The sequence below is a fragment of the Carassius gibelio genome, chromosome A14 (assembly GCF_023724105.1).
Source record: "Carassius gibelio isolate Cgi1373 ecotype wild population from Czech Republic chromosome A14, carGib1.2-hapl.c, whole genome shotgun sequence".
NCBI classification, from domain to species: domain Eukaryota; kingdom Metazoa; phylum Chordata; class Actinopteri; order Cypriniformes; family Cyprinidae; genus Carassius; species Carassius gibelio.
Genome location: NC_068384.1, coordinates 14,873,773 through 14,898,361, shown reverse-complemented (window position 1 = coordinate 14,898,361; position 24,589 = coordinate 14,873,773). Strand labels below are relative to the sequence as shown.

The following is a 24,589-nucleotide window of genomic DNA, read 5'->3' as shown; positions in this document are numbered from 1 at the left end:
AAGATATGGAAGCTAATATTATGTAACAAAAATATGAGAGTTTTGAATGTACATGCAGTGTTTTAATACAGTTTCCGTTTTGTATAACCTATGGATAGCTTTATGTAAATGTAATAAAAATTGTAAAATATTAATAAGTAATAATTGACATGTTTATCAAATATTCTAAAACACACAACATAGTGTACATACATAATGTACCATTTTAATGGCGTTGCCTCTAATCAGAGTATATGCATGTATTTATTATGTATTAAATCTCAACGTGTTTACTTTGTTGATATTTTTCCTTCAATCCTGCGCTACTGTAGTTTGACGGACTGTATTCTGTCACCTGGAAATATTGCCCTCATTAAACATGGAGTCCTCGGGTTTTCTCAAGCCTAGTGAGGCCGTTTGCCATCAGTACGTATGACCCCTGAACCTACTCGTGTGTGTGTGTGTGTGTGTGTGTGTGTGTGTGTGTGTGTGTGTGTGTGTGTGTGTGTGTGTTAGCCCTCCGCCATATTCACTGTTGTCTTGCCTGGTGAAAGAACAGGAGCATTCGCGACTGCCTACAAGAACCGAAACTGTGTTTATACACCGAACCTGGAGATCAGCCGACGGGCATAATACGGAATAAAGCGATGGCGAGGAAAAAAAGCAAGCAGCAGGGCGTCGGGGCCAAGGATTTAGTGTCGGGACAGCAGCAGCAGAGCCTGCCGAAGAAGCCCAGCGATGCGGGAGCAGCGGCGGCGGCGGCAGGAGGCGCTGGCGGTGGAGGAGATGCAGGAGCGAGCAGGACCAATCAGGTAGCTAATGCTAACTCGTACATCCAGCAACACACCTCCTTGAGCCGCCTCGGGCTGTTAGCGACTTGATTTTGTAATGATTTTAACTGGTGCTTTATCCTGGGCTCTGCTGCACGTGCAGTTATTTGTGTTTTCGCGCTTATTTTGCGTTTTTGTAGCGCCTGATTAGCGATGTCCGATTCATGAACGACTCGGATCTTTTTGTGTATCGGTTCACCAAAATTTGTTCAAAGGATTCGTTTACGAAGAGGACTGAGTCTGTCAGAACAGTTCTTAAATCAAAACAACTGACTTACTCACTGAACCGAGAACTGTGTTGAACGTGTCCGATTCTCCAGTGATCAGGGCTATCAACTCTACTCTTTATTACAAGAGACGTTTCAGATTCGAAATGAGCCAAAGCACTTAAGTGAGCTAATAGTAAAATTATAAAAAGTATATATTTCACCAAAAACGTGCTGGAAACGTTTGACAAAACAATTTATTTTCGTGAAAAGCCTTTACTCGAACATAATGGGGTTTTAATAAAACCTCTTTTTATTTATTTGATCAATGAAATGTGTAAATTCAAACGAGTTTAGTATAACTCAAAGTAAATGTAAATTATATTTAAATAAAAAAAAATAATATCCTAAAATATATTACTATATTATATATTAATATATATTTTAATTAAAATTATTTATTTTTAATTTAAATTATGTTTACGTTATAAATTTATTTAATTGGAAGAGCTAAATCATGTCTAAAACTAAGATGGGACACATGAATTTACACATAACGATTATTAATAACACTTAAAAGAAAAAAAAAAGAAAAAGGAAAAAAAGAAGCAGCATGACATTTGATGCCAGGTGTGAGGTGATGACGTATTTACGTCCGGACGTGAAAGAATATCTAAATCTGTTTTTGATCCGGTTCTTTGCAGAGAACTGTTCGAATGAACCGTTTCGCGGAAATGAGTCGGGTTTCCCATCACTACGCTCGCTCTCGAGCTACACGGGCGAAGCAGCACTATCTCGCCCGCCACATATGCCAACGATATAAATAAATAAATAAATATATTGCCTTCAAAGCAGTGCAGTACCTTACATCTGAATGTTTTATACGACACTGATTGTATATGAGTAACTGGTCAAACAAAGCTAAACGAAAGTACGTGAAGCACAAAGCTAACAGTTTGATGCTGTCGTCTGCTGTGTGGCTACTAAATTATTCCCGTAGAAATCAGTCTAAACGCGGTGCTACTAACCCGGCCACGGAGTCTCACATAATGATCTGACATAATTACCACGTGTTTGTGCATTCAATAACTTCGGAGGCATATTTACTATGTGCCAAGTGTTGTATTATGGCCATGCTATCCAGTTCTGCTAGCCTTTCATAGTTACCAACCTGCTAATGATTGTTAATACTTTAAACACTCTAAATGTTACATTTGCAGAGCACAAATACATACTTTTTGAGCTGATGTATTTAACATGATTTTGCGCTGATGGTGTACAGTGGTGTGTCACAGTTTGGTATTTATTTTGGTGCCTTACAGTAGTCTTGCTGAACCTCTCCATAAAAATGTTATTGTCAGAATAGCTCTATGTAGAAAATCTTTATTCCTGGTGTAATTTTTCTGCATTTATTTCTGTTTTGCAATGTAACAACTCATCTGCAAAGAATCATGCTTTAATTATTGAGTTTTGGCTGTAAAAAACCTGCCCCCCTGACCAGTCAGTAATTAACTCGACAGACAGCATTTTTATATAAAGGTTTTTTTTGTATGCACTTGTTTCAGACAGGCTTCTAAAGCACCATAACATTATCTCTAATGATCTAGAACAAATTAAAATGAGCTTTAGACACAACCAAGAAAGTATTTAATGTCTGCAGTGCTTATTTCCTTGTAGAAAATGAATTGTACTATGAACAAAAATGTAATTCATGAACTCATTTAACTTAATTTACTCCACTGGGTTCCTTTTTTTTATTTTATTTTTTCTACCAACCACTGAACTACTTATATCTACAGTTCCTGTAGTCTTGAAAAACCTGGAAAGATGAGGGACTTTAAAATATATATATTTTTACCCTTGGAATTTATGAAAATGAATAGTTATTATAGTCAAATTCTTTATTTATTATTACTGGGTTGTGGATGTAGCTAACTTAATAAATCTGTTTTTATTCATTTATATTTTTTTAAATTCTCATGCATTTTCTGTCTTCCCACAGTCCATGCACACCTGCTGCTTGCTGTGCCATCGGGAGTTTAAAGACTGGGGGGCAGGCCAGGTGAATGGGCTCCCCAGTCACGGGTCCAAACTGGCAGAAGCTGTACCTGCGCTCTCCCAGGCTCTGCTGAGGGACGTTCCAGGCCGTAAGCTGGCAGACGCCGTGCCTTCGCTCTCCCAGTCACTGTTGGGTGAAGTGCCGCTGTGGATCTGCCAGAGCTGCAGGAAGAGTGTGGAAGAGGAGGAGAGGAGAACGATTCAGGAGCAAACTGCGCAAGTAATTGAGATTATCTCTGGGGTCATGCATAGAAATTCAGATTTTACGGACAAGGGACTGTTTACAGAAACAGTCAAAACTAAAAATATGATCTTTATAACTTCAGTATGATGAATGTTGTGTTGAATTTTGTGTGGAGAAATAAATTGCGCTTGATAATCTGTAATGTCTAAACTGTACTCTATAGATTTCATTGCATTTAATTCAAAATATGAAACAGATTGGTAAACAAATCATGCTAAAGTTTGCCTCGCTTTTCTAAACCATTCTTGGTAATTTGTGATTTTTAACCAACCAATATCGCAGTGATTAGTGGCTATATGAAGTCAATTCCCCTCAAGGTCATACTGATGTGTTCAACAAACATACATTTTAAAAAAGATTTTTCAAAGTTGTATATAAAACAAAAATATTGGAGTGCATTTTAAAAGAAAATACAGTTTCAGTATTTCTTAAAAAAATAAATCACATTTAATTCAATGTGTTATTTGAAATTTCTTCGTAATAATGAAATGTACTAGCAATTTTTGAGTGAAAATTGTTTATACATCAATTACGTAATTGCATACGTAGCAAACTTTTAAATTATTTTTAATAGTCTTCCTTAAAAATGTAATAAAATGTTAATAAAATTACATTAAAAAAATCAAATGTCAAATCAAAATAATTTAAAATGCTAATAAAAATGTATCTTATTTATTAAACATTTTAATATTTTCTGAACTAATGCAATGATATTCTTATATTAAGTGTGTAATTTTTTAGGTCTACTGTACATCCATAGAGTTGTAAATTGGTACTGTATCCATTGATCCATTTTTTGGGCTTATTTCTATTGGAAGGTTGCACTAGAATTGGAGGAGATACTTCATTCAGGTTTGCTGATGTTAAGTTAGCATCCTTTCTTCCATTTGATAAAGAACACTGTTAAAATGGTCCTCTTCTTTGGACCGGAAAGTTCAGTATGTCATTGAGGACAATCCTGTGTACACAACAGCAACAAAAAATCTGATTGCACGGACATGTCCGCAATTTTCCATGCACCTTGTAGATCCCTAACAGTTTCCGTAGATGTGCATTTGGAGGTGTTTTTGTCACTTGTCTAAAAGATGAATGCGTTGTTACTCAGGTGCTGCTGTCCCACTCGTCCTCGTGTAAGTCTCAGAGCTGTGGGAATGGTTATCCTGAGCATAGCTCGGTGGATTGGGACCCCAGCTCCTTCCTCTCCGCACGCAAACTGTCTGGTCTGTGGAATTCGGCTCATTCTAATGGAGGATCTCAATGCAACCACAGCTCAGCTACGCTTTCACAAAGTATGTCTCTTTTGTTCATTACATCGTGATTCTAGTTGGTGATTGCAGCATTATGTAACCTTCTCAGTCATATTTTAGTTTCAGCTTTTATATCACTCAATAATTAATTTTTTGTCTTCCGATTAGGAACTCAATATGTCATGCTCATTTATTTATTCATTTATTTGGTGTTTAGCTGTTTAATAAGTGGGATCATGTACAGTATTGTGGCAAAAAAAAAAAAACTGCAGCAGACATGATCAAACTTTTCTGGTTTTCTTTTTACAGATGTACAAGAAGTATTTAGTAGAATTTGGCTGTAGAAATAAGACAGACTGACTGTTATTTATTGTCCTGAAAGGCGGAACGGTGGGAGCAGCTTGCCATGAGAAGAGATCTTCTCATGACGCTCCCGGGAAGGCTGCCAAAACATTCGGGACTAAAGTCTGTCCTTACAGTCATCCCGCATCCCAGAATTCCAGTGTGGCGTCACCTGGGACACTGTCTTCCTCCACTGATCTATGTAAGACCAACCCCAAGCACTTCAAGACCATGTGTCGACGACCAACTCCTCCAGGTAAGAACACAATTCATGCCACAATGAAATATGGGCGACACTTAATATTAGCTTGTAATTTTTAACATTAGTTAATCCATAAGGCCCAACATGTTTTTGCAGCATTATTAATGTAGCTTAATATTAATTTGTAAATATACTATTTTTAATTCATGTGTATTTTATTATCCATTTACAAATTTTATTTTATACACCATAAAATGTAAAAAAAAAAAAAAAAAAAAAATAAAAAAAAAAAAAAAAATATATACCACTTTGTTTAGCTGATTTTACATACAGTATCAGACGTTGTTTTTAATCTCAGTGTTTCTGTTGATGTTGTGTGTAGGGATAGACGATAATAGATTAAGAGATGGAAGTGCTTGTTCTAATTTTAGCGCAGTGTTGGAGAAGAAGGACTGAAGGAAATGGTGTGGGAGAATATGTGTTAGAGGTGCAACTACAGGTGCATCTTAATAAATTAGAATGTTGTTGAAAAGTTAATTTATTACAGTAATTCAGCACAAATTGTGAAACTTGTGTATTAAATAAATTCAATGCACACAGACTGAAGTAGTTTGTCTTTGGTTCTTTTGGTGATTTTTAGTGAATTGTTGGCCTTCTGGATAGTATGTTTCTTTACTGTACATGTACTCAATACTTGGTAGGGGCTCCTTTTGCTTGAATTACTGCCTCAATTCTGCGTGGCGTGGAGGTGATCAGTTTGTGGCACTGCTGAGGTGGAAGTCCAGGTTTCTTTGACATTGGCCTTCAGATCACATATTTTGGTCTCTTGTTTCTCATTTTCCTCTTGACAATACCCCACAGATTCTCTCTGGGGTTCAGGTCTGATGAGTTTGCTGGACAGTCAAGCACACCGACATCATGGTCATTTAACCAACTTTTGGTGCTTTTGGCAGTGTGGGCAGATGCCAAATCCTGCTGGAAAATGAAATCAGCATCTTCAAAAAGCTGGTCAGAAGAAGGAAGCATGTATTGCTCGAAAATTTCTTGGTAAATGGATGCAGTGACTTTGGTTTTCAAAAAACACAATGGATCAACACCAGCGTATGACATTTCACCCCAAATCATCACAGACTGTGGAAACTTAAAACTGGACTTCAGGCAACTTAGGCTATGAGTTTTTCCACCATTCCTCCAGACTTTAGGACCTTGGTTTCCAAATGAAATACCAAACTTGCTCTTATCTGGAAAGAGGACTTTGGACCACTGGACAACAGTCCAGTTCTTCTTCTGCTTAGACCAGGTAAGATACCTCTGATGTTGTCTGTGGATCAGCAGATTCATTGACACATCGGTGTGTGGTGGCTCATGACGCCTTGACTCCAGCCTCAGTCCAGTCCTTGTGAAGTTCACTCAAATTCTTGAATCGATTTTGCTTGACAATCCTCATAAGGCTGCGATTCTCTCGGTTGGTTGTGCATCTTTTTCTTCCACGCTTTTTACTTCTACTCGACTTTCTGTTAACATGCTTGGATACAGCACTCTGTGGACAACCAGCTTCTTTGGCAATGAATGTTTGTGGCCTATCCTCCTTGTGAAGGGTGTCAATGATTATCTTCTGGACAACTGTCAGTTCAGCAGTATTCCCCATGATTGTGTAGTCTAGTGAACCAAACTGAGAGACCATTTTGTAGGCTCAGGAAACCTTTGCAGGTGTGCAAAGGTCTGTCTGTGTGCACTGAATTTATTTAATACATGAGTTTCACAATTTTAGTTGAATTACTGAAATAAATGAACTTTTCCATGACATTCTAATTTATTGAGATGCACTTGTATTTACCAATGCCACGGTTTGTTTCATATTGCTGTTTTGGAGCCACAGTTCAGTTTGGTTCTGTTTGCTGTGGTTCATAGCATGGCACCAGCACACTAGTAGATTCACTTTTAACTTAATAATTTAAATAATTCAAATTAAAAAAAGCCTAAATAATGCAAACAAGTCATTGGACAGTATTACATAAAAATGCATGTGCCATGGATAAATAAAATGGAATAGCCATTCAATAAGGAATTAGTTTCATAGCCATGTTCATGCTATAATGCATAAATGTTTGCAGGAATTTCCTGCTTTATAATAGCGAAACCTGCGGGAATGTATAAAATTATGCACAATGCTGTTTATCTGGCAGCGAAACATGGCAAGCTCTAAAAATACACAGTGTTATATTATAATAGTGTTCTCATTATAATGTTATGTATATGACAATCATAGTTATTAATATTGTGCATTGAAGACATAATCACACTAGTAGGCCTACTTTGAAGCACTTTACTGCAGCATAACTCAACCAAATGCATCTTTTATGAGATAAATAGTATATACACAGTTCCACAAAAGGCTTTTAGTGGTTGCACAAGCGACTGTGATAGTCATGAAGATATAACTCTGTGGGCGCATTCTTTCTATAGCAATGCCTGAAACATAGCCATATTCTTTTACAATCATGTTCTCATTATAATTTTACGTAGGCTATATGAAAGATTTTTTCTGCACATGTTGCCCTTAATGGTATATTCCTTTGCAAAGTGATCTAAGCAATTCAAAACCATTAAGGCCATATGCATGTGAAGTATCTCTGCAGGGGGCGTGGTAGGCTAAGAGAGTAATGCGATATGTACCGTGGCGGGTGTATCACTTTTTTTCAGTTCGGTTTGAATATCGTTATACCCTTATGCATGCACAGCTTTAATGTAATTAGTGACATTTAACATTTGAATGCATTTACATTTTCAGTCCTTTACCATTTACTCATATTGCACTACATTATGTAATGGGTGTGAACCACAAAGCTTTTAAATTAACACCATGCCCCAATGTGTCAAGTATGTGTCAGATTATGATAAAAAATGAATTGTTGCTGTAGCAGTCACATCCAATTAGAGCATTTCGATGTTTAATAAACTGTAAGGTGAGATGATGAACCAATGAAATTTCAGTGGGCTGTACCATTGGATGCAACAAAAATAGAACCAAAGCGACCGATAAAATGTCCTGTTGCCAAGATTTAAACTAAACAGACATCACCTAAACTACTAAATGACTAAGAATTAAAATATGCTATTTTCTACAGGTGAGGCGTTCCACCCAAATGACCACCACCAAGCTGCAGACCTGTCAGTGCCGCCCAACAGTCCAACGGGCCTCTCATCCCAGCATTCCTCGCTGCTGCCTCCCAAGCAAAACTCCAGTCAGCATGTTCACATCAACTCCGCTAGTCCGGGGCTGCCTTCGCACGCTCCCTTCACCCCGCTGGTACCAAACGTTCATGCTCCTGCAGCTAAGCACTCGAGTGGGGCGGACAGTCCGGTGGCCCTACACAAGCCCATCGCCTGCAAGAACTCCCACATTCCCCCTGTTAACCCACAACACAGCAAAAGCAGCAACTCGCTCACAGGGTGCAGTCACCCATGCAACGGACACAGTAACGGCAGCTCTGTAGCCTCCTCCAATGCTGGCCATCTAACGTCTGGGACATGCAGGTGAGCATCAGTGGACGTACAATGGGCATCGTTTGTTTTTATTGCTTAATACTTCTGTGTGTTAAGTTGTGTTGTTCTGTAAATACAGAGACCAAGCGTGTAAAGGGCACAAGTTACCCAACGGGTCTTTGTGTCACGCCCCACCTTGTGAGCTTGAAGAAGGAGACGATGAGGACAGTAGCTCGGAGCGCAGCTCTTGTGCTTCCTCCTCCACCAATCAGAAGGATGGGAAATACTGTGACTGTTGCTACTGCGAGTTCTTTGGCCACAACGCGGTATGTTTTCTTTTAAAGTGACCCCATTATTAAATTTCTATGGTTCCTAATATTGTTTTGGGAGTCTCCTACAATAGGATGTAGCGTGTCGGAAACGATTCGCATATTTCAGTATTTCTTTTTTTTGAACGTTCGATTGAAAATATAAACATCTATTATTTATCATACTTACAGGTTGCTATGCAGTAGAGCTGTGGAAACTGATCCATCTTTCAACAGCAAGCGTTTTGAGAATCCCGCGTTGAACTCGCAGAGATTAGAGTCGTCAGTAAAATGACGTGTTTGTGGGCGGGGTCAAGTTGTTCGCTGCCAGCCAACGTTGAACATATGCGCGCATTATGCAAATGTGTTACCCCCTGATGTGTACTGTAGCTGTCGCTGATAGTGGGACTCGAATTACTAACGATTCGTTTCAGCTGTTCAGAGTCGATTGTTTATTTTGGGAGACAATAACTTTATTTATCGTGCACTTTCAGCTTTACAACTTTGGAGATCGTTTACATTCAAATACAGCTACATTACACACTGCATGAAAGGCAATATTGGAAATGTCATAATAGGGGCAATTTAAAGGGTTTCTGTGGGTCTTAAAGGTTTTAGTTAGCCATTGCACAAATTAAGACCTTAAAAAGTTCTTTAATCTGAGCAAAAATGCTTAAATTCATTGTGTGGAGTGACATTACTGTCGGATCCAATATATTTGGCACCGCATCGTCTTTCTGAAAATCCTGTCAAATTGTATCTTGTTTGTAAAAGAATCCACAGTAAATTGAAGTGAACAAAGGACCAAGTTCTTACTGATGTGGTCTGGAACTTCATTAAAAATATTTCATCCATTCTTTCCTAATGTCGGGATCAGACATTCAGTTTTTTTTCTTCTTTTCTTTTTTTTTCACAACTTGGCACCGCACAGCATCTTGTTTTCTTCTGAGCATATTTATTGTTTGATTTCTGTGAAGACCTGCTTATATCTCCTTCGTTATTTACACTACATGCGTGAATCATGGGCGGGGCTAAATCGGAAGTGATGTAGAAGCAGGCATTGATCTTATTCTGCGGAGGCGGTGTTTTTGTCACACTATTACGTCATAAAATGGCAGATGGTTTTGGCATATTGGCTTCATTAGAAGCTGTTTTTAGACTAACAAGAAAGTTTTGAGTTCTGAAACTTACAGGATGTTTTTATAGTACAATGACCTCTTATATTCCAAAAGGTTAAATTGCAGGGTGATCAGAAAAAAAATGAATCCATATTCTAGTGTTTGGAAGCAGAGATATTCAAGCCTTAAGCATGAATGGAAAAGTAAATGAGGTTGTAAAAAAATGAAATTTTGCTAATACAGTTAATTTTGTGCTCCCTAGACATTTAGATTTTGGGAACATATTGACATAATGTGTTCCCTAGAATTTATTTCTTAAATCTTCTTTACTTGGTCTTAAAAAAGCTGTTTACTTCAATTAACCTACAGAAACCCTGTCCTAATGGTCTGTCTTTAATCTTTAGTCATTGCACGACACATTATGTTTGCGTTTTGTCTACCATAACTAAAAATATTTGATTTCCCCTGTACAGCCCCCAGCTGCCCCCACCAGTCGGAACTACGCTGAGATCAGGGAGAAGCTTCGGTCCAGGCTGACCCGCCGTAAAGAGGAACTTCCTCAGAGGCAGGATCTAGATCCGGCAACACCGAGTGCCATCGACCATCGAGACGTGGATGAACTCCTGGACTTCATCAACAGCACAGAGCCCAAACCTGTCAACAGTGCCAAGGCTGCAAAACGGGCACGGCACAAACAGAAGAAGAAGGTGCACTGTTTGTTATGTGTATACATGTCCTGAAAAGAGATAATTACAGTCATTATTTCTAGTTCATTTGTTACATCGGAAGTGAAAGATCCTGAATTATCAAAAGAAAAAAATAATAATAATAGATTTCAGAGAAAATAAAATAAGCACCAAATCATAATGATTTCTAAAGGATCAGGTGACAATGAAGACTGAAGTACTGTCAGCTGAAAGTTCAGCTTTGCCTTTAGAAATGACAAAAATATTTAAAATAAGAAAATACATTTTAAAAATACACTACTGTGCAAAACCCTTAGGCCACTGCTATTTTCAATAACTACAAATGGTTTTAAGTCAGTTATTTCTATCTTTTGCTGTAATGTGTCAGTGGGAAATATCAGTTTATGTTACCAAACATTATTTTTGCCATTTATTGTGATAATGCACTGAGATTTTTGCATGTACAACAGCAAGTGCTCCACACAGAGATCTGATCTCATCATCATCATCATCATCATCAACAGAACAAACTCAGACAGACTAAATCCAGAAGAACTGTGGCAACATCTCCTAGTTGCTTCAAGAATCTTAGCCCCCCAAAATAAATCTGACCAAATGTGATCAGAAACTATTTGAAAAATTCGCTTAAAATATTATGTTTCTGTTAAGACACTGTTTTGATGATTTCTAATGTGCTTCTGTTTCAAGATTTTACTTTTTTGAATCTCTGCCCTCTTTGATTTCCAGAAATAGTTTATTTTCAAGTCAACTTGCTTATTGCATTCTTTATGCAAATGCAGCATTTACTCTTCCATGATTGTAACTGATTTCTCAACAATCTTCATCAGGAGAAGGAGAGGGCTCTTCATGTCAGCGTCGATGCAGCCAGCAGTGAACCCCGTTCGGCATCTCCCCCTGACCCCATAGATGATTCGACTACGGATGGGGAAGCAAACAGACTGTTGGAGTGGCCTCAGTTGGAACTGGAGCGAGTTAACAGTTTCTTGACCAGCCGTCTGGAGGAGATCAAAAATACCATAAAAGACTCCATCCGTGCCTCCTTCAGCATGTACGACCTCAACCTGGACGTCAACGACTTCCCAAAGAAGGCGGCGACACTTGAAGGAAACCATCTGCTGTCTCACCTCAATGGATCTTCTGATCTGCAGCAGATAGACTTGGATCTGGCGCCGCTATCTCTGAGGAACTTCAAGAGAGACCTGGATATAGTTAACGGATGGGAGGACACCACCACTGCAGCCAAAGACATCCAGAGGCTCCACTCCACGCCAAGTCTTTCCAAGCTCATCCGTGTGCGGTCACCAGAACGAAGCCCAGCCACGGGTTCAGACTCCATCCAGCCTGGCACTGCATCTGCGGCCAAGCCCAACGATGCGGTCCTTGAAACCAAAACCACAAATGGAGCTGGATCCAAGGCAAAGAAGGGTAAGAAACAGCAGAATCAGAGGCACCCGGACCAGGTGACCCAGGACCAGGTGTCCAGTATGAAAACGGCAAAAACTGAGATGCACCGAGTGCAGGAAACGAGGGTAGCTGATTCAGATAAAAGCACCAAAGGTGGATCCAAACAGAACCACCAGACGCAGCAGCAGGCAGACTCGCAGAAACCGGGAAATAAGAGAGCAGAAGAGGTCAAAGCTTGCAAGCAGTCATCCAATGGAGCCTCAAACGGTCACCACAATACAGGGTCCAACACGCAGAGGGGGAAGAATGACCTCTCGGACGCACGGGGAAACAGGTCGGAGCATGACATAGACACTAAAACCACATCCAACGCTCCCAGTTCACAGCAGCAAGCACAGCAACCGAAGGGAAAGACTAAAAATAAGAACAAAAACAAGACGGAAAAATCGAATAACACAATCGGTAAGTGACCTTTGGGCAATAGCAAGCTGGTCTGGTCTTGTAGGTCTGTTGCATCAGACCATTTTACAGCTCTTCATCATGTTTTTCCTTCTCCCTGATAGATGATGTGTTCCTTCCCAAAGATGTCGACCCTACGGAAATGGATGAGATTGATCGTGAAGTTGAATATTTCAAGAGGTATAGTCCAGTCATTACCAAAGACAAACTGCTCTTTTAATTAGCGGTGTTTGAAAAGCATCACTATTAATTAGGGCTGTGCGATTAATTGAAATCATAATAAAATCACGATTTAAGCGTGCGCGATTTCTAAATCGCTTTATTGCTTGTTCCGTGGCCACGACCTCCACAAGATGCTATCTGAACCAATCAGGATACAGCGCGAGAACAGCACAGACTGGGCATATGCCTAAATCCAGGTTCACACACTCTGTCTGTGATGCGTAGCCTTTTTTTCCCGAGCCCATGTTAGTGGATCAGAACGTTCACACTGCACACAGTAAAAGATGAGAACAGAAAAGGTTAGGAATAGAAACGTGCGAAAAGATTTAATATCTTGCGGATGAGTAAAGAGAGAGTTGTGAGTGCACAGGACACCAGTCCTGAGCAAACAGAGCAAAGGAAATCTGCGTGTGAGCGGATAGATTCGCGTTCGCGCATTATTTTAATGTGCTTTCGCGTTACAATAACGCGCTCTCGCTGCTGCTTCTGAACCGCGTACACATAACTTACTGTATACGCACTGCAGACGGAGTGAGTGTGAACCTGTATAATGTATAACAAATCAGTTTCATCACCTGAGTCACCGCTACCATGAGCTCTATTGTAATGTATTGCAAAAAAGAAAAAAAATCCCTGGACATGGGCTTCATTTTATTTTATAATTATTATTATTTTTTGCCGTATAGACATTTTGTTTGACATCTTTACTTAGTGATTATTTTGACTTATGTCTGTTCTAGAGACATGTTACAACTTTTTCTTTTGGAAATATGTTTCAAATTTATACCGAAAGCATTTATGACTGTATAGCATGTCTGTGTTTGTCAAAATCGTGATTAAAATCGAAATCACAAAATTGATAAAAAAAATCATGATAGAGTTTTTTTTTTGTCCATATCGCACAGCCCTACTATTCATATTGTTGTTTGTATTTAAGATACAACAGAGAAGTTTTTTTTTTTTATATAAATATCATTTATGTTCTAGTGAGATGTAACTGTCATGGCATCTTACCAGTGCAGATATAGAAACCCACATCACATTACAGGTCATTCTTGGGACAAGATTGTCATAGAGATGTAAAAAATCTTAACGTGTTGCTTAACATTTTTTTTTTTTTTTTAGGTTTTGTCTTGACTCTGCTAAACAAACCCGACAGAAGGTGGCTGTGAACTGGTCCAACTTCAGCCTCAAAAAGATGCCCTCAAATGCAGCTCAGTAACAGATAGGTGATGGCAAGACTGAACTAAAAACCAGTTTGGCCTTTGGTTACTTCACTCAACACCTGATCGGCCTAAGGTTTCTCCCTCTCACATGCCACGGGACCTTGATTTTGACCACCAGTCATCTCAACTCGTTTTCATTTTACCTGTTGTTCACGGGGGATCACACTGCATCCTGACCTCAGTCTGAAAACTTGCATCTTGTTATCGCTTAAAACAAGTTTGGGTACTGATTCAGTGCATCTACATGCTTTATATGTCGTATGTACACAGTTGTTTTACAATAAAAATGTTTTAAATTCACAACAATGGTGCGGTTTGACCCATCATGCTTTTTTCAGCTGTTCATGTGTTATAAAAGGTACCTCTATGGTTGCACCATCATGCATTTTTGCATACTCCACTCACCCTGCAAATATACTGTAGTCTTAGAATAGATGCAAAAAAATGTGGGTTTTTTGATCATACAAAATTCTAATTGCTGTATCATGTCTGATTGTCATAATGGAAGCAAGGCAGCAAGTACTGTTGTGTTCACTGATGTGTTTTAGTTTGCAGAACTGTCCATGTGAAATGCAAAGCTCTGGATCGATTATGCTACACCCATGTAATTTCACAGTCAACTTTGTAAGGCCAAGTGCAGCTGTGACAGTTTATATGCACAAAATGTGAACCGTGCACATGTTGACTATGTTGTCTTTTAGAACAATGAGAGCATCAGTACCTATGCTTACAACGTATGATGTGTGAAACTGTTTTGTTTTATTACTTCGGACGTTTTTAAGAAAAGAAAAAAGGAATCAACACTAAAAAGAAAAAAGATTTTAAAGACCTGTATCTGTTGACTGTGTCACTTTAATACACAGAATCTGAGGCTGAGCAGATGAGCTATGTTTCATTTGCATGATGCGTGAAAACTGACAAGTATAGGCAACTACAAATCTCTCCCTTTTCCTTCAACTCCTAAACTGACTGTTGGCAAAATTCCCTGATTCCCATACTGGATTCTTATGGTAGTATCCCTGCTGATGGTGTGGTGGTTTGAATCTAGTTCTGTGCTGTGACCACGTTCTCGATGCTGTTGTTGTGAGTTTCAGTTTGTAGTAGGTTCTCCAGCAGTGCACCCTTGTTTTGGCTGCATGAATTTATGCATTAAGACACTGGCAGTAGTTCTGCTTGTGTAGTTTCAGTCCACTGGTGCGTAACTAGACCTGTTCACAAATGTTTTCAGTTGTTACATTTGCAAATGATTTAAATGAGCTTCTAAATTCCCCTCAGTGGTACGGTGCTTGTAACATCTGGTGGCCCTTGCCATAGCTTTGTATGTCCTCGTCATAGTAGTTTAAACATGTATCCCTGAAGCTGAGCCCCTTCTGGTAAAAATCCCAACTACAGACATGACACTTATTATTATTATTATTAAATTAGGGTCTCTGGGTTTATGACAGAGTAAATCTTCTTTGAAGGTTTGAGATCTCTTGAGAAATCAGTTTTGAGTTTTTGTTTTCATATTTTCCGACATCTTCGACTCTATCCAGGTTATATTAAACTAGAAATCATTATCTTAAACATTTGGAATGTAGATTTCTACGATACCGTTAATGGCCAAGTGTATGTTGGCTTTGTTTTATTTTCGTTTTTTATTATTATTATTATTATTCACTTTTGATACTGTGAAAATCTTTCATGCCGAAAGATTAAAACATGACAGTTTTGGAAAAAAAAAAAGTGTTGTGTTTGCTTTCTAAACTTATTTTGGCAACATGCAAATAAGGTAATACACGAAATAGCATAAATTGGAATGAGAGAGAAAATATTCCAATAAGAGTATTACGTTTTTGCCGTCCCAGGCTAAAGTTATTTACCTTGCTTCAAGGTTAAATAATAAGTTTAATGTTTAAAAAAAAGAGTTAAAATGATTTTTTAGTTCTTTATTTTTTCCTTCATGAATTAACAATAATCCTCTTAAAACCGTGTGCTTTTAGACAGAATCTTTGAGAATTCACATTCTGCCTTGCATCCGCTTGTTTGTTGCACAGAAGAAAGAAATCATGCTGGTTTTGAACAATATCTTGGTGGAAAAATTTATTTTTTTACATCTCCGAAATACTTTCGTTTCGTTTAGTCCTTTTGGGCCACCGTAGTATACGTAACCTGTACGTCACGCTTCCGTTGAGCAGCAGCAGCAACAGCGAAACATGCTAGCTAGTATAAACAATGCTTGTTTGAGTGTAATGTAACATTTATCTGACGTTTATGTACTAAATATTATCACTAAATTATAACCCTAAAGCCAGTAACGTTAACGCCGAGCATCATGGAAACGGAAAATCGACCAAAAAAGGTGAGTTTTACTAATATGTATGTAAACGCATCTCAAAGTAAATGTTCGAGTAACAGAGATTTAACCATATTCACTGTATTAAACATGTGATTAATCATATCTCATTAAGATTTTTATGCACAGGTGTACGTTACTCTCAAATAAACGGCGTTTTGATATTTTATATAGCAATTTAAAATATTGCGAAATTAAGCAGACGTCTGTGTGTATCAGCTATGTTTTTATATGTAATTTATCTATTAATCTGTACTAATTTAGCCTGCATTTTTGTAAATTATACAGTAGTGTAAGAAGAGAATATGTGCGTCTGAACTGCTATATAACTGTGATGCTGAATGCAGTTTGTATTAAAGGCCTAATGCTTTGTGACTTTTATGTAATTCTCAGAGAAACTACTCGGATAAGTCTGGATCAGATGGCTCAGAAGATGATGACTATGTGCCGTATGTTCCTGTTAAGATCAGAAAACAGCAGATGGTAAGCAACCTCTACTAAGATCATAGCATGGCCATTCATTTTCATGATAATTGTGTTTCTGTTTCCTGTGGCAGCTCTGTGGTTCACCACCACTGTCTTTGCTGTTGCTGTATGTCACACCATGGTTTTTTTAAAATATATTTCGCTCTTTTGCCAACATAAGTCTGTGCATCCTAATTACATATGTTTATTTGATTTGACCCTCAGCTCCAGAAGGTGATGCGTTTCCGTGGGAAAGGGCTCACAGAGGAGGAACAGAAAGATAGTGGCGGAGAGCAGAAAGATGAGGATGATGGTCTGGGTCCCCGATCCAATGTCAGTCTTCTGGACCAGCACCAACACCTCAAGGAGAAAGCTGAAGGTCTCTACGTCCTCTCCTTTTCTTCATAACTTGTTTACTGTCTAATGCAGTGGGTCTCAATCAGAGTGTCAATATAAGGTCAATTAAAGGGATAGTTCACCCAAAAATGAATATTCTGTGATTATTTACTCACCCTCATGCCGTTCCAAACCTGTATGAGTTGATTTCTTATACTGAACATAAAAGAAGATATTTTGAAGATTGCTGGTAATCAAACAGTTGATGGTTCCCATTGATTTCCATATTGTTTATTTTCCTACTATGATTCTGCACTATTTCTAAGTTTCTTATCAAATAAGCAAAATTATGTGTTTTTGTAAAGAACATTTTTAGAATTTTTTTTTTTTGAGTGGACTCTGTGTGTTTCATTTGTTGTTCATTTTCAAATTGTACATTAATAATTGTAGCTCGGAAGGAGTCTGCCAAGGAGAAACAACTGAAAGAGGAAGAAAAGATTCTGGAGAGCGTGGCTGAAGGCAGAGGTAAGCAAACCAAATCATTAAATTAAATGTATAGGTCGGAAGTATTTAAAAAAAAAAAAAAAAAACATGCATCTTTCCATATCTTTATCAGCTCTAATGTCTGTGAAGGAAATGGCCAAAGGTATCACATATGAAGACCCAATAAAAACAAGGTGAGCTGCCTTTAACTCTCCTTTGTTTAACTCTCATTTGTCAGATCAGTTGTGGGTTTTTCGCAAATAAAGACAACAGCAATCAACTTCTTATTTACTCTTCAGCTGGAAAGCGCCACGTTACATTCATGGCATGCCAGCAGCACGGCATGAACGTGTACGGAAGAAGTACCACATTCTTGTTGAAGGTGAAGGCATTCCACCACCCATTAAGACCTTCAGAGAGATGAAGTTTCCTCAGGGTAAGATCCATCCCACCTGTTGTACATTTAGCACCTGACTCTAAGCTTCACTCTAATGGCACGCTCTCAACTTTAATGCTCTTTGCAGCCATCCTTAAAGGACTGAAGAAAAAAGGAATCATTCACCCGACACCCATTCAGATCCAGGGAATACCAACCATGTGAGTTTCGCTTAGGCCAATATTCAGGCATTATCATACAGTGTCAGCTGGTAAGACGGTTTTAGCTTTTTGTCTTTAAAAAATGTGCAAATTAATAAAACACATCTCTTACATTTTAATAAAATTGTGTATAGATGTAAAATAATTTATATATAAATTGTTAGAATTTATTAGGTAATAAAATGTTAATAATAGATAATAACTTATATATTTATATTAATAATTTTTTGAATTTGTTTGTTTGTTTAGTCTCTCTGGCAGGGATATGATTGGCATTGCTTTCACCGGCTCAGGGAAAACTCTGGTTTTCACGCTGCCCATCATTATGTTTTGTCTGGAGCAGGAGAAACGGCTACCCTTCTGTAAGAGAGAGGGACCCTATGGCCTCATCATCTGCCCTTCTGTAAGCCTACTTTGTCAACATCCTGTGTCGTCTGCCGGATATACAGCAGAAAAATGAGAAGCAGATTACCCATGTGGAACAAAACTATTTCATCATAGAAATCATAAGTCAAGAGGCAGACAGTACAGGCACCAGACAGCAACAGTATGGCCAAGTATTTATTGTCTTTCTCTCCATCTGTAGAGAGAGCTGGCGAGACAGACACATGGAGTCATTGAATACTACTGTAAACTCCTAGAGGATGAAGGGGCTCCTCAGTTGCGCTGTGCCCTGTGTATTGGGGGCATGTCTGTCAAAGAACAGATGGAGGTGGTGAAACAGTAAGTCACTTTGTTTCAATTTAGTGTTTTAATTTCCACGTTGTGACTTTTGAAAAGAAGGACAAAAAATGACTGGGAAATTGTACTTGTTCTTTATTTGGATGCTGATTGCTTTAGAAATCCCTTCTAAACTTGCAAATGATTGTGTGATTGTAGTGGGGTGCACATGATGGTGGCCACTCCAGGCAGACTGATGGACCTGCTGAACAAGAAGATGGTGAGTCTGGATATCTGCCGCTATCTGGCTCTGGACGAGGCTGACAGGATGATTGACATGGGTTTTGAGGAGGACATCAGGACCATCTTCTCTTACTTTAAGGTACTTTTAAAGTAAAGTATTTAGTCAGTAAATATATTAAAATGTTACCCTACTTTTTCAAAGTTTTCCTGAAAATGAAGTGTTTAAGAACTAGAATAATAGTCTTTTAGAAGTAATGAATGATTTTTAAAATAATTTTATGATTATTATGAATTTATTAATTATGATTTGCTTTAGGGTCAGAGACAAACACTGCTTTTCAGTGCCACTATGCCCAAGAAGATTCAGAACTTTGCCAAAAGTGCTTTGGTGAAACCTATCACCATTAATGTGGGCAGAGCTGGAGCTGCAAGCTTGGACGTCATCCAGGTACGATATTAAGATTCATGCAAGGCCCAGCATTATTCTTTCCTCATGTTCCATCCCATCCTTGTAGTTGTTTTGTGAGTTTTGCTAAACTGGATTTTTCGAGTGTCGTGAAACACACTACGGTTTCAAAAGTTTGGGGTCGGTAAGATATCAATTTTTTAAATGCATTTTGTTCAGCAAACTTGCATTAAATGGATAAAATGCTATAGTAAACACATTTGTTATTATATATACATTTGTTTATTTTATTGTTTATTTCTGTTAAATAAAAATCATGGTAAAATAATTCCTGGTGTCCACAAAAATACACAATGGTAATTCAAAGTGCTTTTACATAGAAGAAAGTAAAAATCATGAAGGAAAATAATTACAAAAATAAAACAAGCAATTTAAACACTTTGAAAATGATAAAAAAAAAAACTTATTTAAAATGAATTTAAAACATTTAAAAATATAAAATGATTTGACAAAATACCGTGAATATGTAAAAAACAGTGCAATGTTTCTAGATCATGTGACACTGAACACTGGCATAATGATGCTGAAAATTCAGCTTTTCAACCGCAGAAATAAGGTACATTCAAAAAAAAATAATACATAATATAAAAATATAATATAAAAATCTAAAAATAGCAATAATAGAATTAATATTTCACAATATTCCTGTGAATAACAATATCAGCCGTGATGAGCATAAGTGACTTTCAAAAACACAAAAAACCTAAACCAACCCCAAACCGTTGAACGATATCGTGTAATACTTAATCAGAACAGAAAGTTTTACTTGTATACATCCTGTCACTTTTAGGAAGTGGAGTATGTCAAAGAAGAGGCCAAGATGGTTTACCTCCTGGAGTGTCTCCAGAAGAGCCCACCGCCGGCACGTAGCTTTTAACTCTTTTATTAACCACATCTGAGAATCCTGCATAAACTCTTCCAACCATCACACTCCCCATTTTGTTTTTTAGGTATTAATATTTGCTGAGAAGAAAGCAGATGTAGATGCCATACATGAGTATCTTCTGCTGAAAGGTGTGGAGGCGGTGGCTATTCACGGTGGAAAAGGTACGACATCATCCATCTCAATCTGCTTGCAGCACAAGCCCCATCAGTCAGGTTTATGCATGGCGTTTCCTGCAGCTACAGCTGCTCTCCACTGGGTGTCAGCTTCTGCTGCATTGCGGCTCCTATCATAGCACTAAACCAGTGTTCAAACTATGTCCGAAGGTTAACCTCAAAGCAGCAAAGTGTCTGTGGCTTTACTTCACTCTGACCATACACTAAATACTCCAGCTCATGTTACCTAAAATATATAATAGTTATGAATGTGACTGTTCAGCACAAAGTTAAACAGGTCACACAGTTCAACCACGCTCTGCTCAATAAACTCTACGTGTGCTTTTCAGACCAGGAAGAGAGAACGAAAGCCATTGAGGCGTTCAAAGAGGAAAAGAAAGATGTTTTAGTGGCTACTGATGTTGCTTCGAAGGGTCTGGATTTTCCAGCTATCCAGCATGTTGTCAATTATGACATGCCAGAGGAGATTGAGAACTACGGTAGGTGTTCATATTATTTGGCATGGTTTATTATTAAAGCTTATTGGCTTGTATACACTACCTTTCAAATGTTTGAGGGTCCGTAAGATTTATTTATTTATTGCTATAATCAGCAAGACACATAAAAAATGATTTAAAAAAAGTGTATTTTTAATGCTACAAAAGAGCTCTGTTTGCGAATAAGCTTTGAGCTTTGTTTATCAAAAATATTAAGAAGCACAACTGTTTTCAACATCTCAGCATAACAATAAATGTTACTTGAGCACCAAATCAGCATAGTAAAATGCTTTCTGAATGATCATGTGTCGCTGAAGACTGGAGTAATGACTGCTGAAAATTCATCACAAGCATAAATTACATTAAAAATAAAATTTTTTAAATAGCAATAACATTTTACACATAGGGCTGTCAATTTAAGAGTATCAATTAATTTTAATTTTTTTCATTTAACAATCATTGATTCAATTTGATTTGATTAATTGGATTAATTTACACACCATGTAATTAATTACATTAAAAATGTAATTGCTAGACAGTTCATAAAGTATATAGAAACCACAATTAAAATCAAAATAAATATCAAAAGTTGCATTTATGTTAAGTAACAAAAGTACAAGCACTTCTTTCAGGCAAAACATTTGACAGAAGTTTATACAACCACTAAACCAACTTTAACTTTGAAGCCAATTGGTTAACTGATGTTGCAAAAATGAATCAGAAAAGTGAAGTTAGTTCTGAGAAACTTCAGATGCCACTTGATTTGCATATTCAGGTGCATTTCAATAAATTAGAATGTTGTGGAAAAGCTCATTTATTTCAGTAATTCAACTCAAATTGTGAAAAGTTCAGTGCAATTGTGATGATTTTGGCTCACATTTAATAAAAAAAAAACTTTTCCATGACATTCTAATTTATTGAGATGTACCTGCATATACAAAAAAAAAAAAAAAAAAAATACAGTAAGATTTTAAAAGTTTTTTAAAGAATTCTCTTTTGCTCACCAAGCCTGCATTTATTGATCCAAAATAAAATAAACCTGAAATATTCTACTCCGCTGCTTGTATATAAATATATATATATATATATATATATATATATATATATATATATATATATATATATATATATATATATATATATAAAATAAATAAAAAAATCAGAATATTAGAATGATTTCTGAAGGATCATGTGAAGCTGAAAACTGGAATGATGATTTTGAAAAAGCAATTATTTTAAATAGTAAACATATATAAAATATAATATTTCACAATATTACTGCTTTTGCTGTATTTTGGACCAAATAAATGCAGGCTTGGTCAGCAAAACACATAAAAAAAACATTACAAATCTTACTGTTCAGAAATATGTATTTATATTTATGTATGTATAGTTTGAAAAGTATGTAACATGTTTATTCCACAGTCCACAGAATAGGCAGAACAGGTCGATCCGGAAAGACTGGAATAGCCACAACATTTATTAACAAAGGATGTGGTAAGTTTTATTATTATTTATTTATTTATATATATATATATATATATATATATATATATATATATATATATATATATATATATATATATATATATATATATATATATATATATATATATAGATATATATATATATAGATATATATAGGGGTGCACATAATTTTTTCAGCCTGGAGATTTGGTTTGGTCCTCACACTTGGTCCTCACACTCATGTGACCCATCAAATGCAACTATAAAAAATGAATTAATAATAGTTATAATATTATTACACTTTATTTAGTATTTTAAAAATTAAATGATAGTAAATAAACTAAATAATAGTGTGTTATATTATAAAAAATAAAAACAGTCCTAGTATTAAATACTAATGCATTTATTTTATAGTAAAAAACTAAAAAATTAAATGCTAATATTTCCTACTATGTTTGCCTCTTTAAGAAGAATCGCTTTATGTATTCCCCAATTTTAAGTTGCTTTGGAAAAAAGCGTTTAAAAATAAATTAACAAAAGCATTTTCATCATATTCAAACTTAAAATCAGCAGGCTTTTATTTTGGCGGATTGCTGGCAAGTAAGTACACGTGCTTCTGGATTAAGCGCTGCTGATTAAAGAGCGTCAGTGGATGAATGTCACAGTCTTGCACTGTGCTTTGAAACGGTAGGCGTAGCCTAGATTTATGCTTTCAGGTTGAAAATAAAACTTATATAGTACAGTTTGTGATCTAAAATGGCAATTGTGCATTAACAGCTGTCAACCACGTGGGTACGCAAATGCGCTGTCAGTACTTATTTATATTACGCATTTTTTTTTATTTTGGTCACGCATGTGGACCTGCCGACCACTTATGTGCACCCCTGTGTGTGTGTATATATATAGATATAGATTGAACTTTGGTGTCTCTCTGTCTGTTTTCATTTCTTTCAGTTCTTGTTCCCCCTTCTGAGATTAAATTACCACACACAGTGAATTATAATTTCAGAGAATAAACTATATAGAGGTAATTGTGCATCAAAATCCTTTTTTTTTTTTATAGATGAGTCTGTACTAATGGATCTGAAAGCTCTGTTGGTTGAAGCCAAGCAGAAGGTTCCTCCTGTGCTGCAGGTTCTCCAAACGGGAGACGAGACGATGCTGGATATTGGAGGTACAGATGATGCACTTATAACTGAAACAAGCTTATATAGCCAGTCGAGCGCATGCCCAAAATTATTGCAACATTTGCCTGGTTGTGCAAAGAGGATCTTCAGCGCTCAAAAGTATAACATAATACATTGTCTAACATGTTTATTTTTATTGCCTTTTCCATCCTAGAAGAGAGAGGCTGTACATTTTGTGGTGGTTTGGGCCACAGGATCACAGTCTGTCCCAAACTGGAGGCCATGCAGACAAAACAGGTCACCAACATCGGCCGCAAGGACTATCTGGCCAGCAGCTCCATGGATTTTTAATGCTATCTGCTACTTTGTCATCAAATCTTTCCTTGAGAGAGGTTCCTGTATCATGTCCAATGTCATTTTGTGCAAAATGCGTTATTCTTGGAATAAGATTTTTTTTTTTCAGTGACCTATCTTTTTTGTTGCAAAATACAGTCAAAAAGCTTTGTGTAAGAAAAACAATATATTACAGTTAGATTTTGCTAGACTTTTCAGTAGGTTTTGCTTCATAATGATGTTGTCATGTAATAATGTAACAGCTGAGTTATTACAGTATGTATCTGAAACCCACTCTGCATGTTTTTAACAGTTTATTTGCTACACATCCAGTGTAGATAAGTAATGGTCAGCTCATCCACCCTCTTTACTTTATGAAGCCATCTGCAATAAAATTCTTCTCTGAGATTATCTCTGGTTACATCTCTTCGCCATGTCCTGTTTACAACTAAGCTTAAGGTGATTGTTAGCGAGACACATCAATGTAAAGTTTTCAAGGTTCGA

At 37.1% G+C, this 24,589-nt stretch overlaps 2 protein-coding genes across 2 annotated transcripts; both read left to right on the top strand.

Moving 5' to 3' along the window:
- The first annotated feature begins 467 nt into the window (after positions 1-467).
- Positions 468-14,872, top strand: LOC128027603 (protein FAM193B). Its single transcript, XM_052615366.1, has 10 exons — positions 468-791; positions 3,018-3,293; positions 4,423-4,606; positions 4,947-5,162; positions 8,237-8,645; positions 8,734-8,920; positions 10,494-10,727; positions 11,555-12,593; positions 12,695-12,770; positions 13,938-14,872. The coding sequence occupies exons 1-10, from the start codon at positions 627-629 to the stop codon at positions 14,032-14,034; spliced, it is 2,883 nt and encodes a 960-aa protein (XP_052471326.1). The 5' UTR covers positions 468-626; the 3' UTR covers positions 14,035-14,872.
- A 1,285-nt stretch (positions 14,873-16,157) lies between these two features.
- On the top strand, positions 16,158-24,496 carry LOC128027604 (probable ATP-dependent RNA helicase DDX41). Its single transcript, XM_052615367.1, has 17 exons — positions 16,158-16,379; positions 16,767-16,856; positions 17,064-17,217; positions 17,625-17,699; positions 17,791-17,851; positions 17,957-18,093; positions 18,182-18,254; positions 18,504-18,657; positions 18,841-18,977; positions 19,134-19,296; positions 19,474-19,605; positions 20,414-20,485; positions 20,574-20,670; positions 21,012-21,161; positions 22,584-22,655; positions 23,689-23,799; positions 23,967-24,496. Exons 1-17 carry the CDS (start codon positions 16,353-16,355, stop codon positions 24,101-24,103), a joined length of 1,842 nt encoding a protein of 613 aa, XP_052471327.1. The 5' UTR covers positions 16,158-16,352; the 3' UTR covers positions 24,104-24,496.
- The last annotated feature ends 93 nt before the right edge of the window (positions 24,497-24,589 follow it).

Bases quoted from the DNA above. Each gene is read 5' to 3' on its own strand.
- LOC128027603 (XM_052615366.1), top strand. From the start codon at position 627: ATGGCGAGGAAAAAAAGCAAGCAGCAGGGCGTCGGGGCCAAGGATTTA. The intron at 8,646-8,733 runs GTGAGCATCAGT...CTGTAAATACAG, and splicing joins CTAACGTCTGGGACATGCAG to AGACCAAGCGTGTAAAGGGC. The intron at 12,771-13,937 runs GTATAGTCCAGT...TTTTTTTTTTAG, and splicing joins GAAGTTGAATATTTCAAGAG to GTTTTGTCTTGACTCTGCTA.
- LOC128027604 (XM_052615367.1), top strand. From the start codon at position 16,353: ATGGAAACGGAAAATCGACCAAAAAAG. The intron at 16,380-16,766 runs GTGAGTTTTACT...TGTAATTCTCAG, and splicing joins CGGAAAATCGACCAAAAAAG to AGAAACTACTCGGATAAGTC. The intron at 17,700-17,790 runs GTAAGCAAACCA...TATCTTTATCAG, and splicing joins GAGCGTGGCTGAAGGCAGAG to CTCTAATGTCTGTGAAGGAA.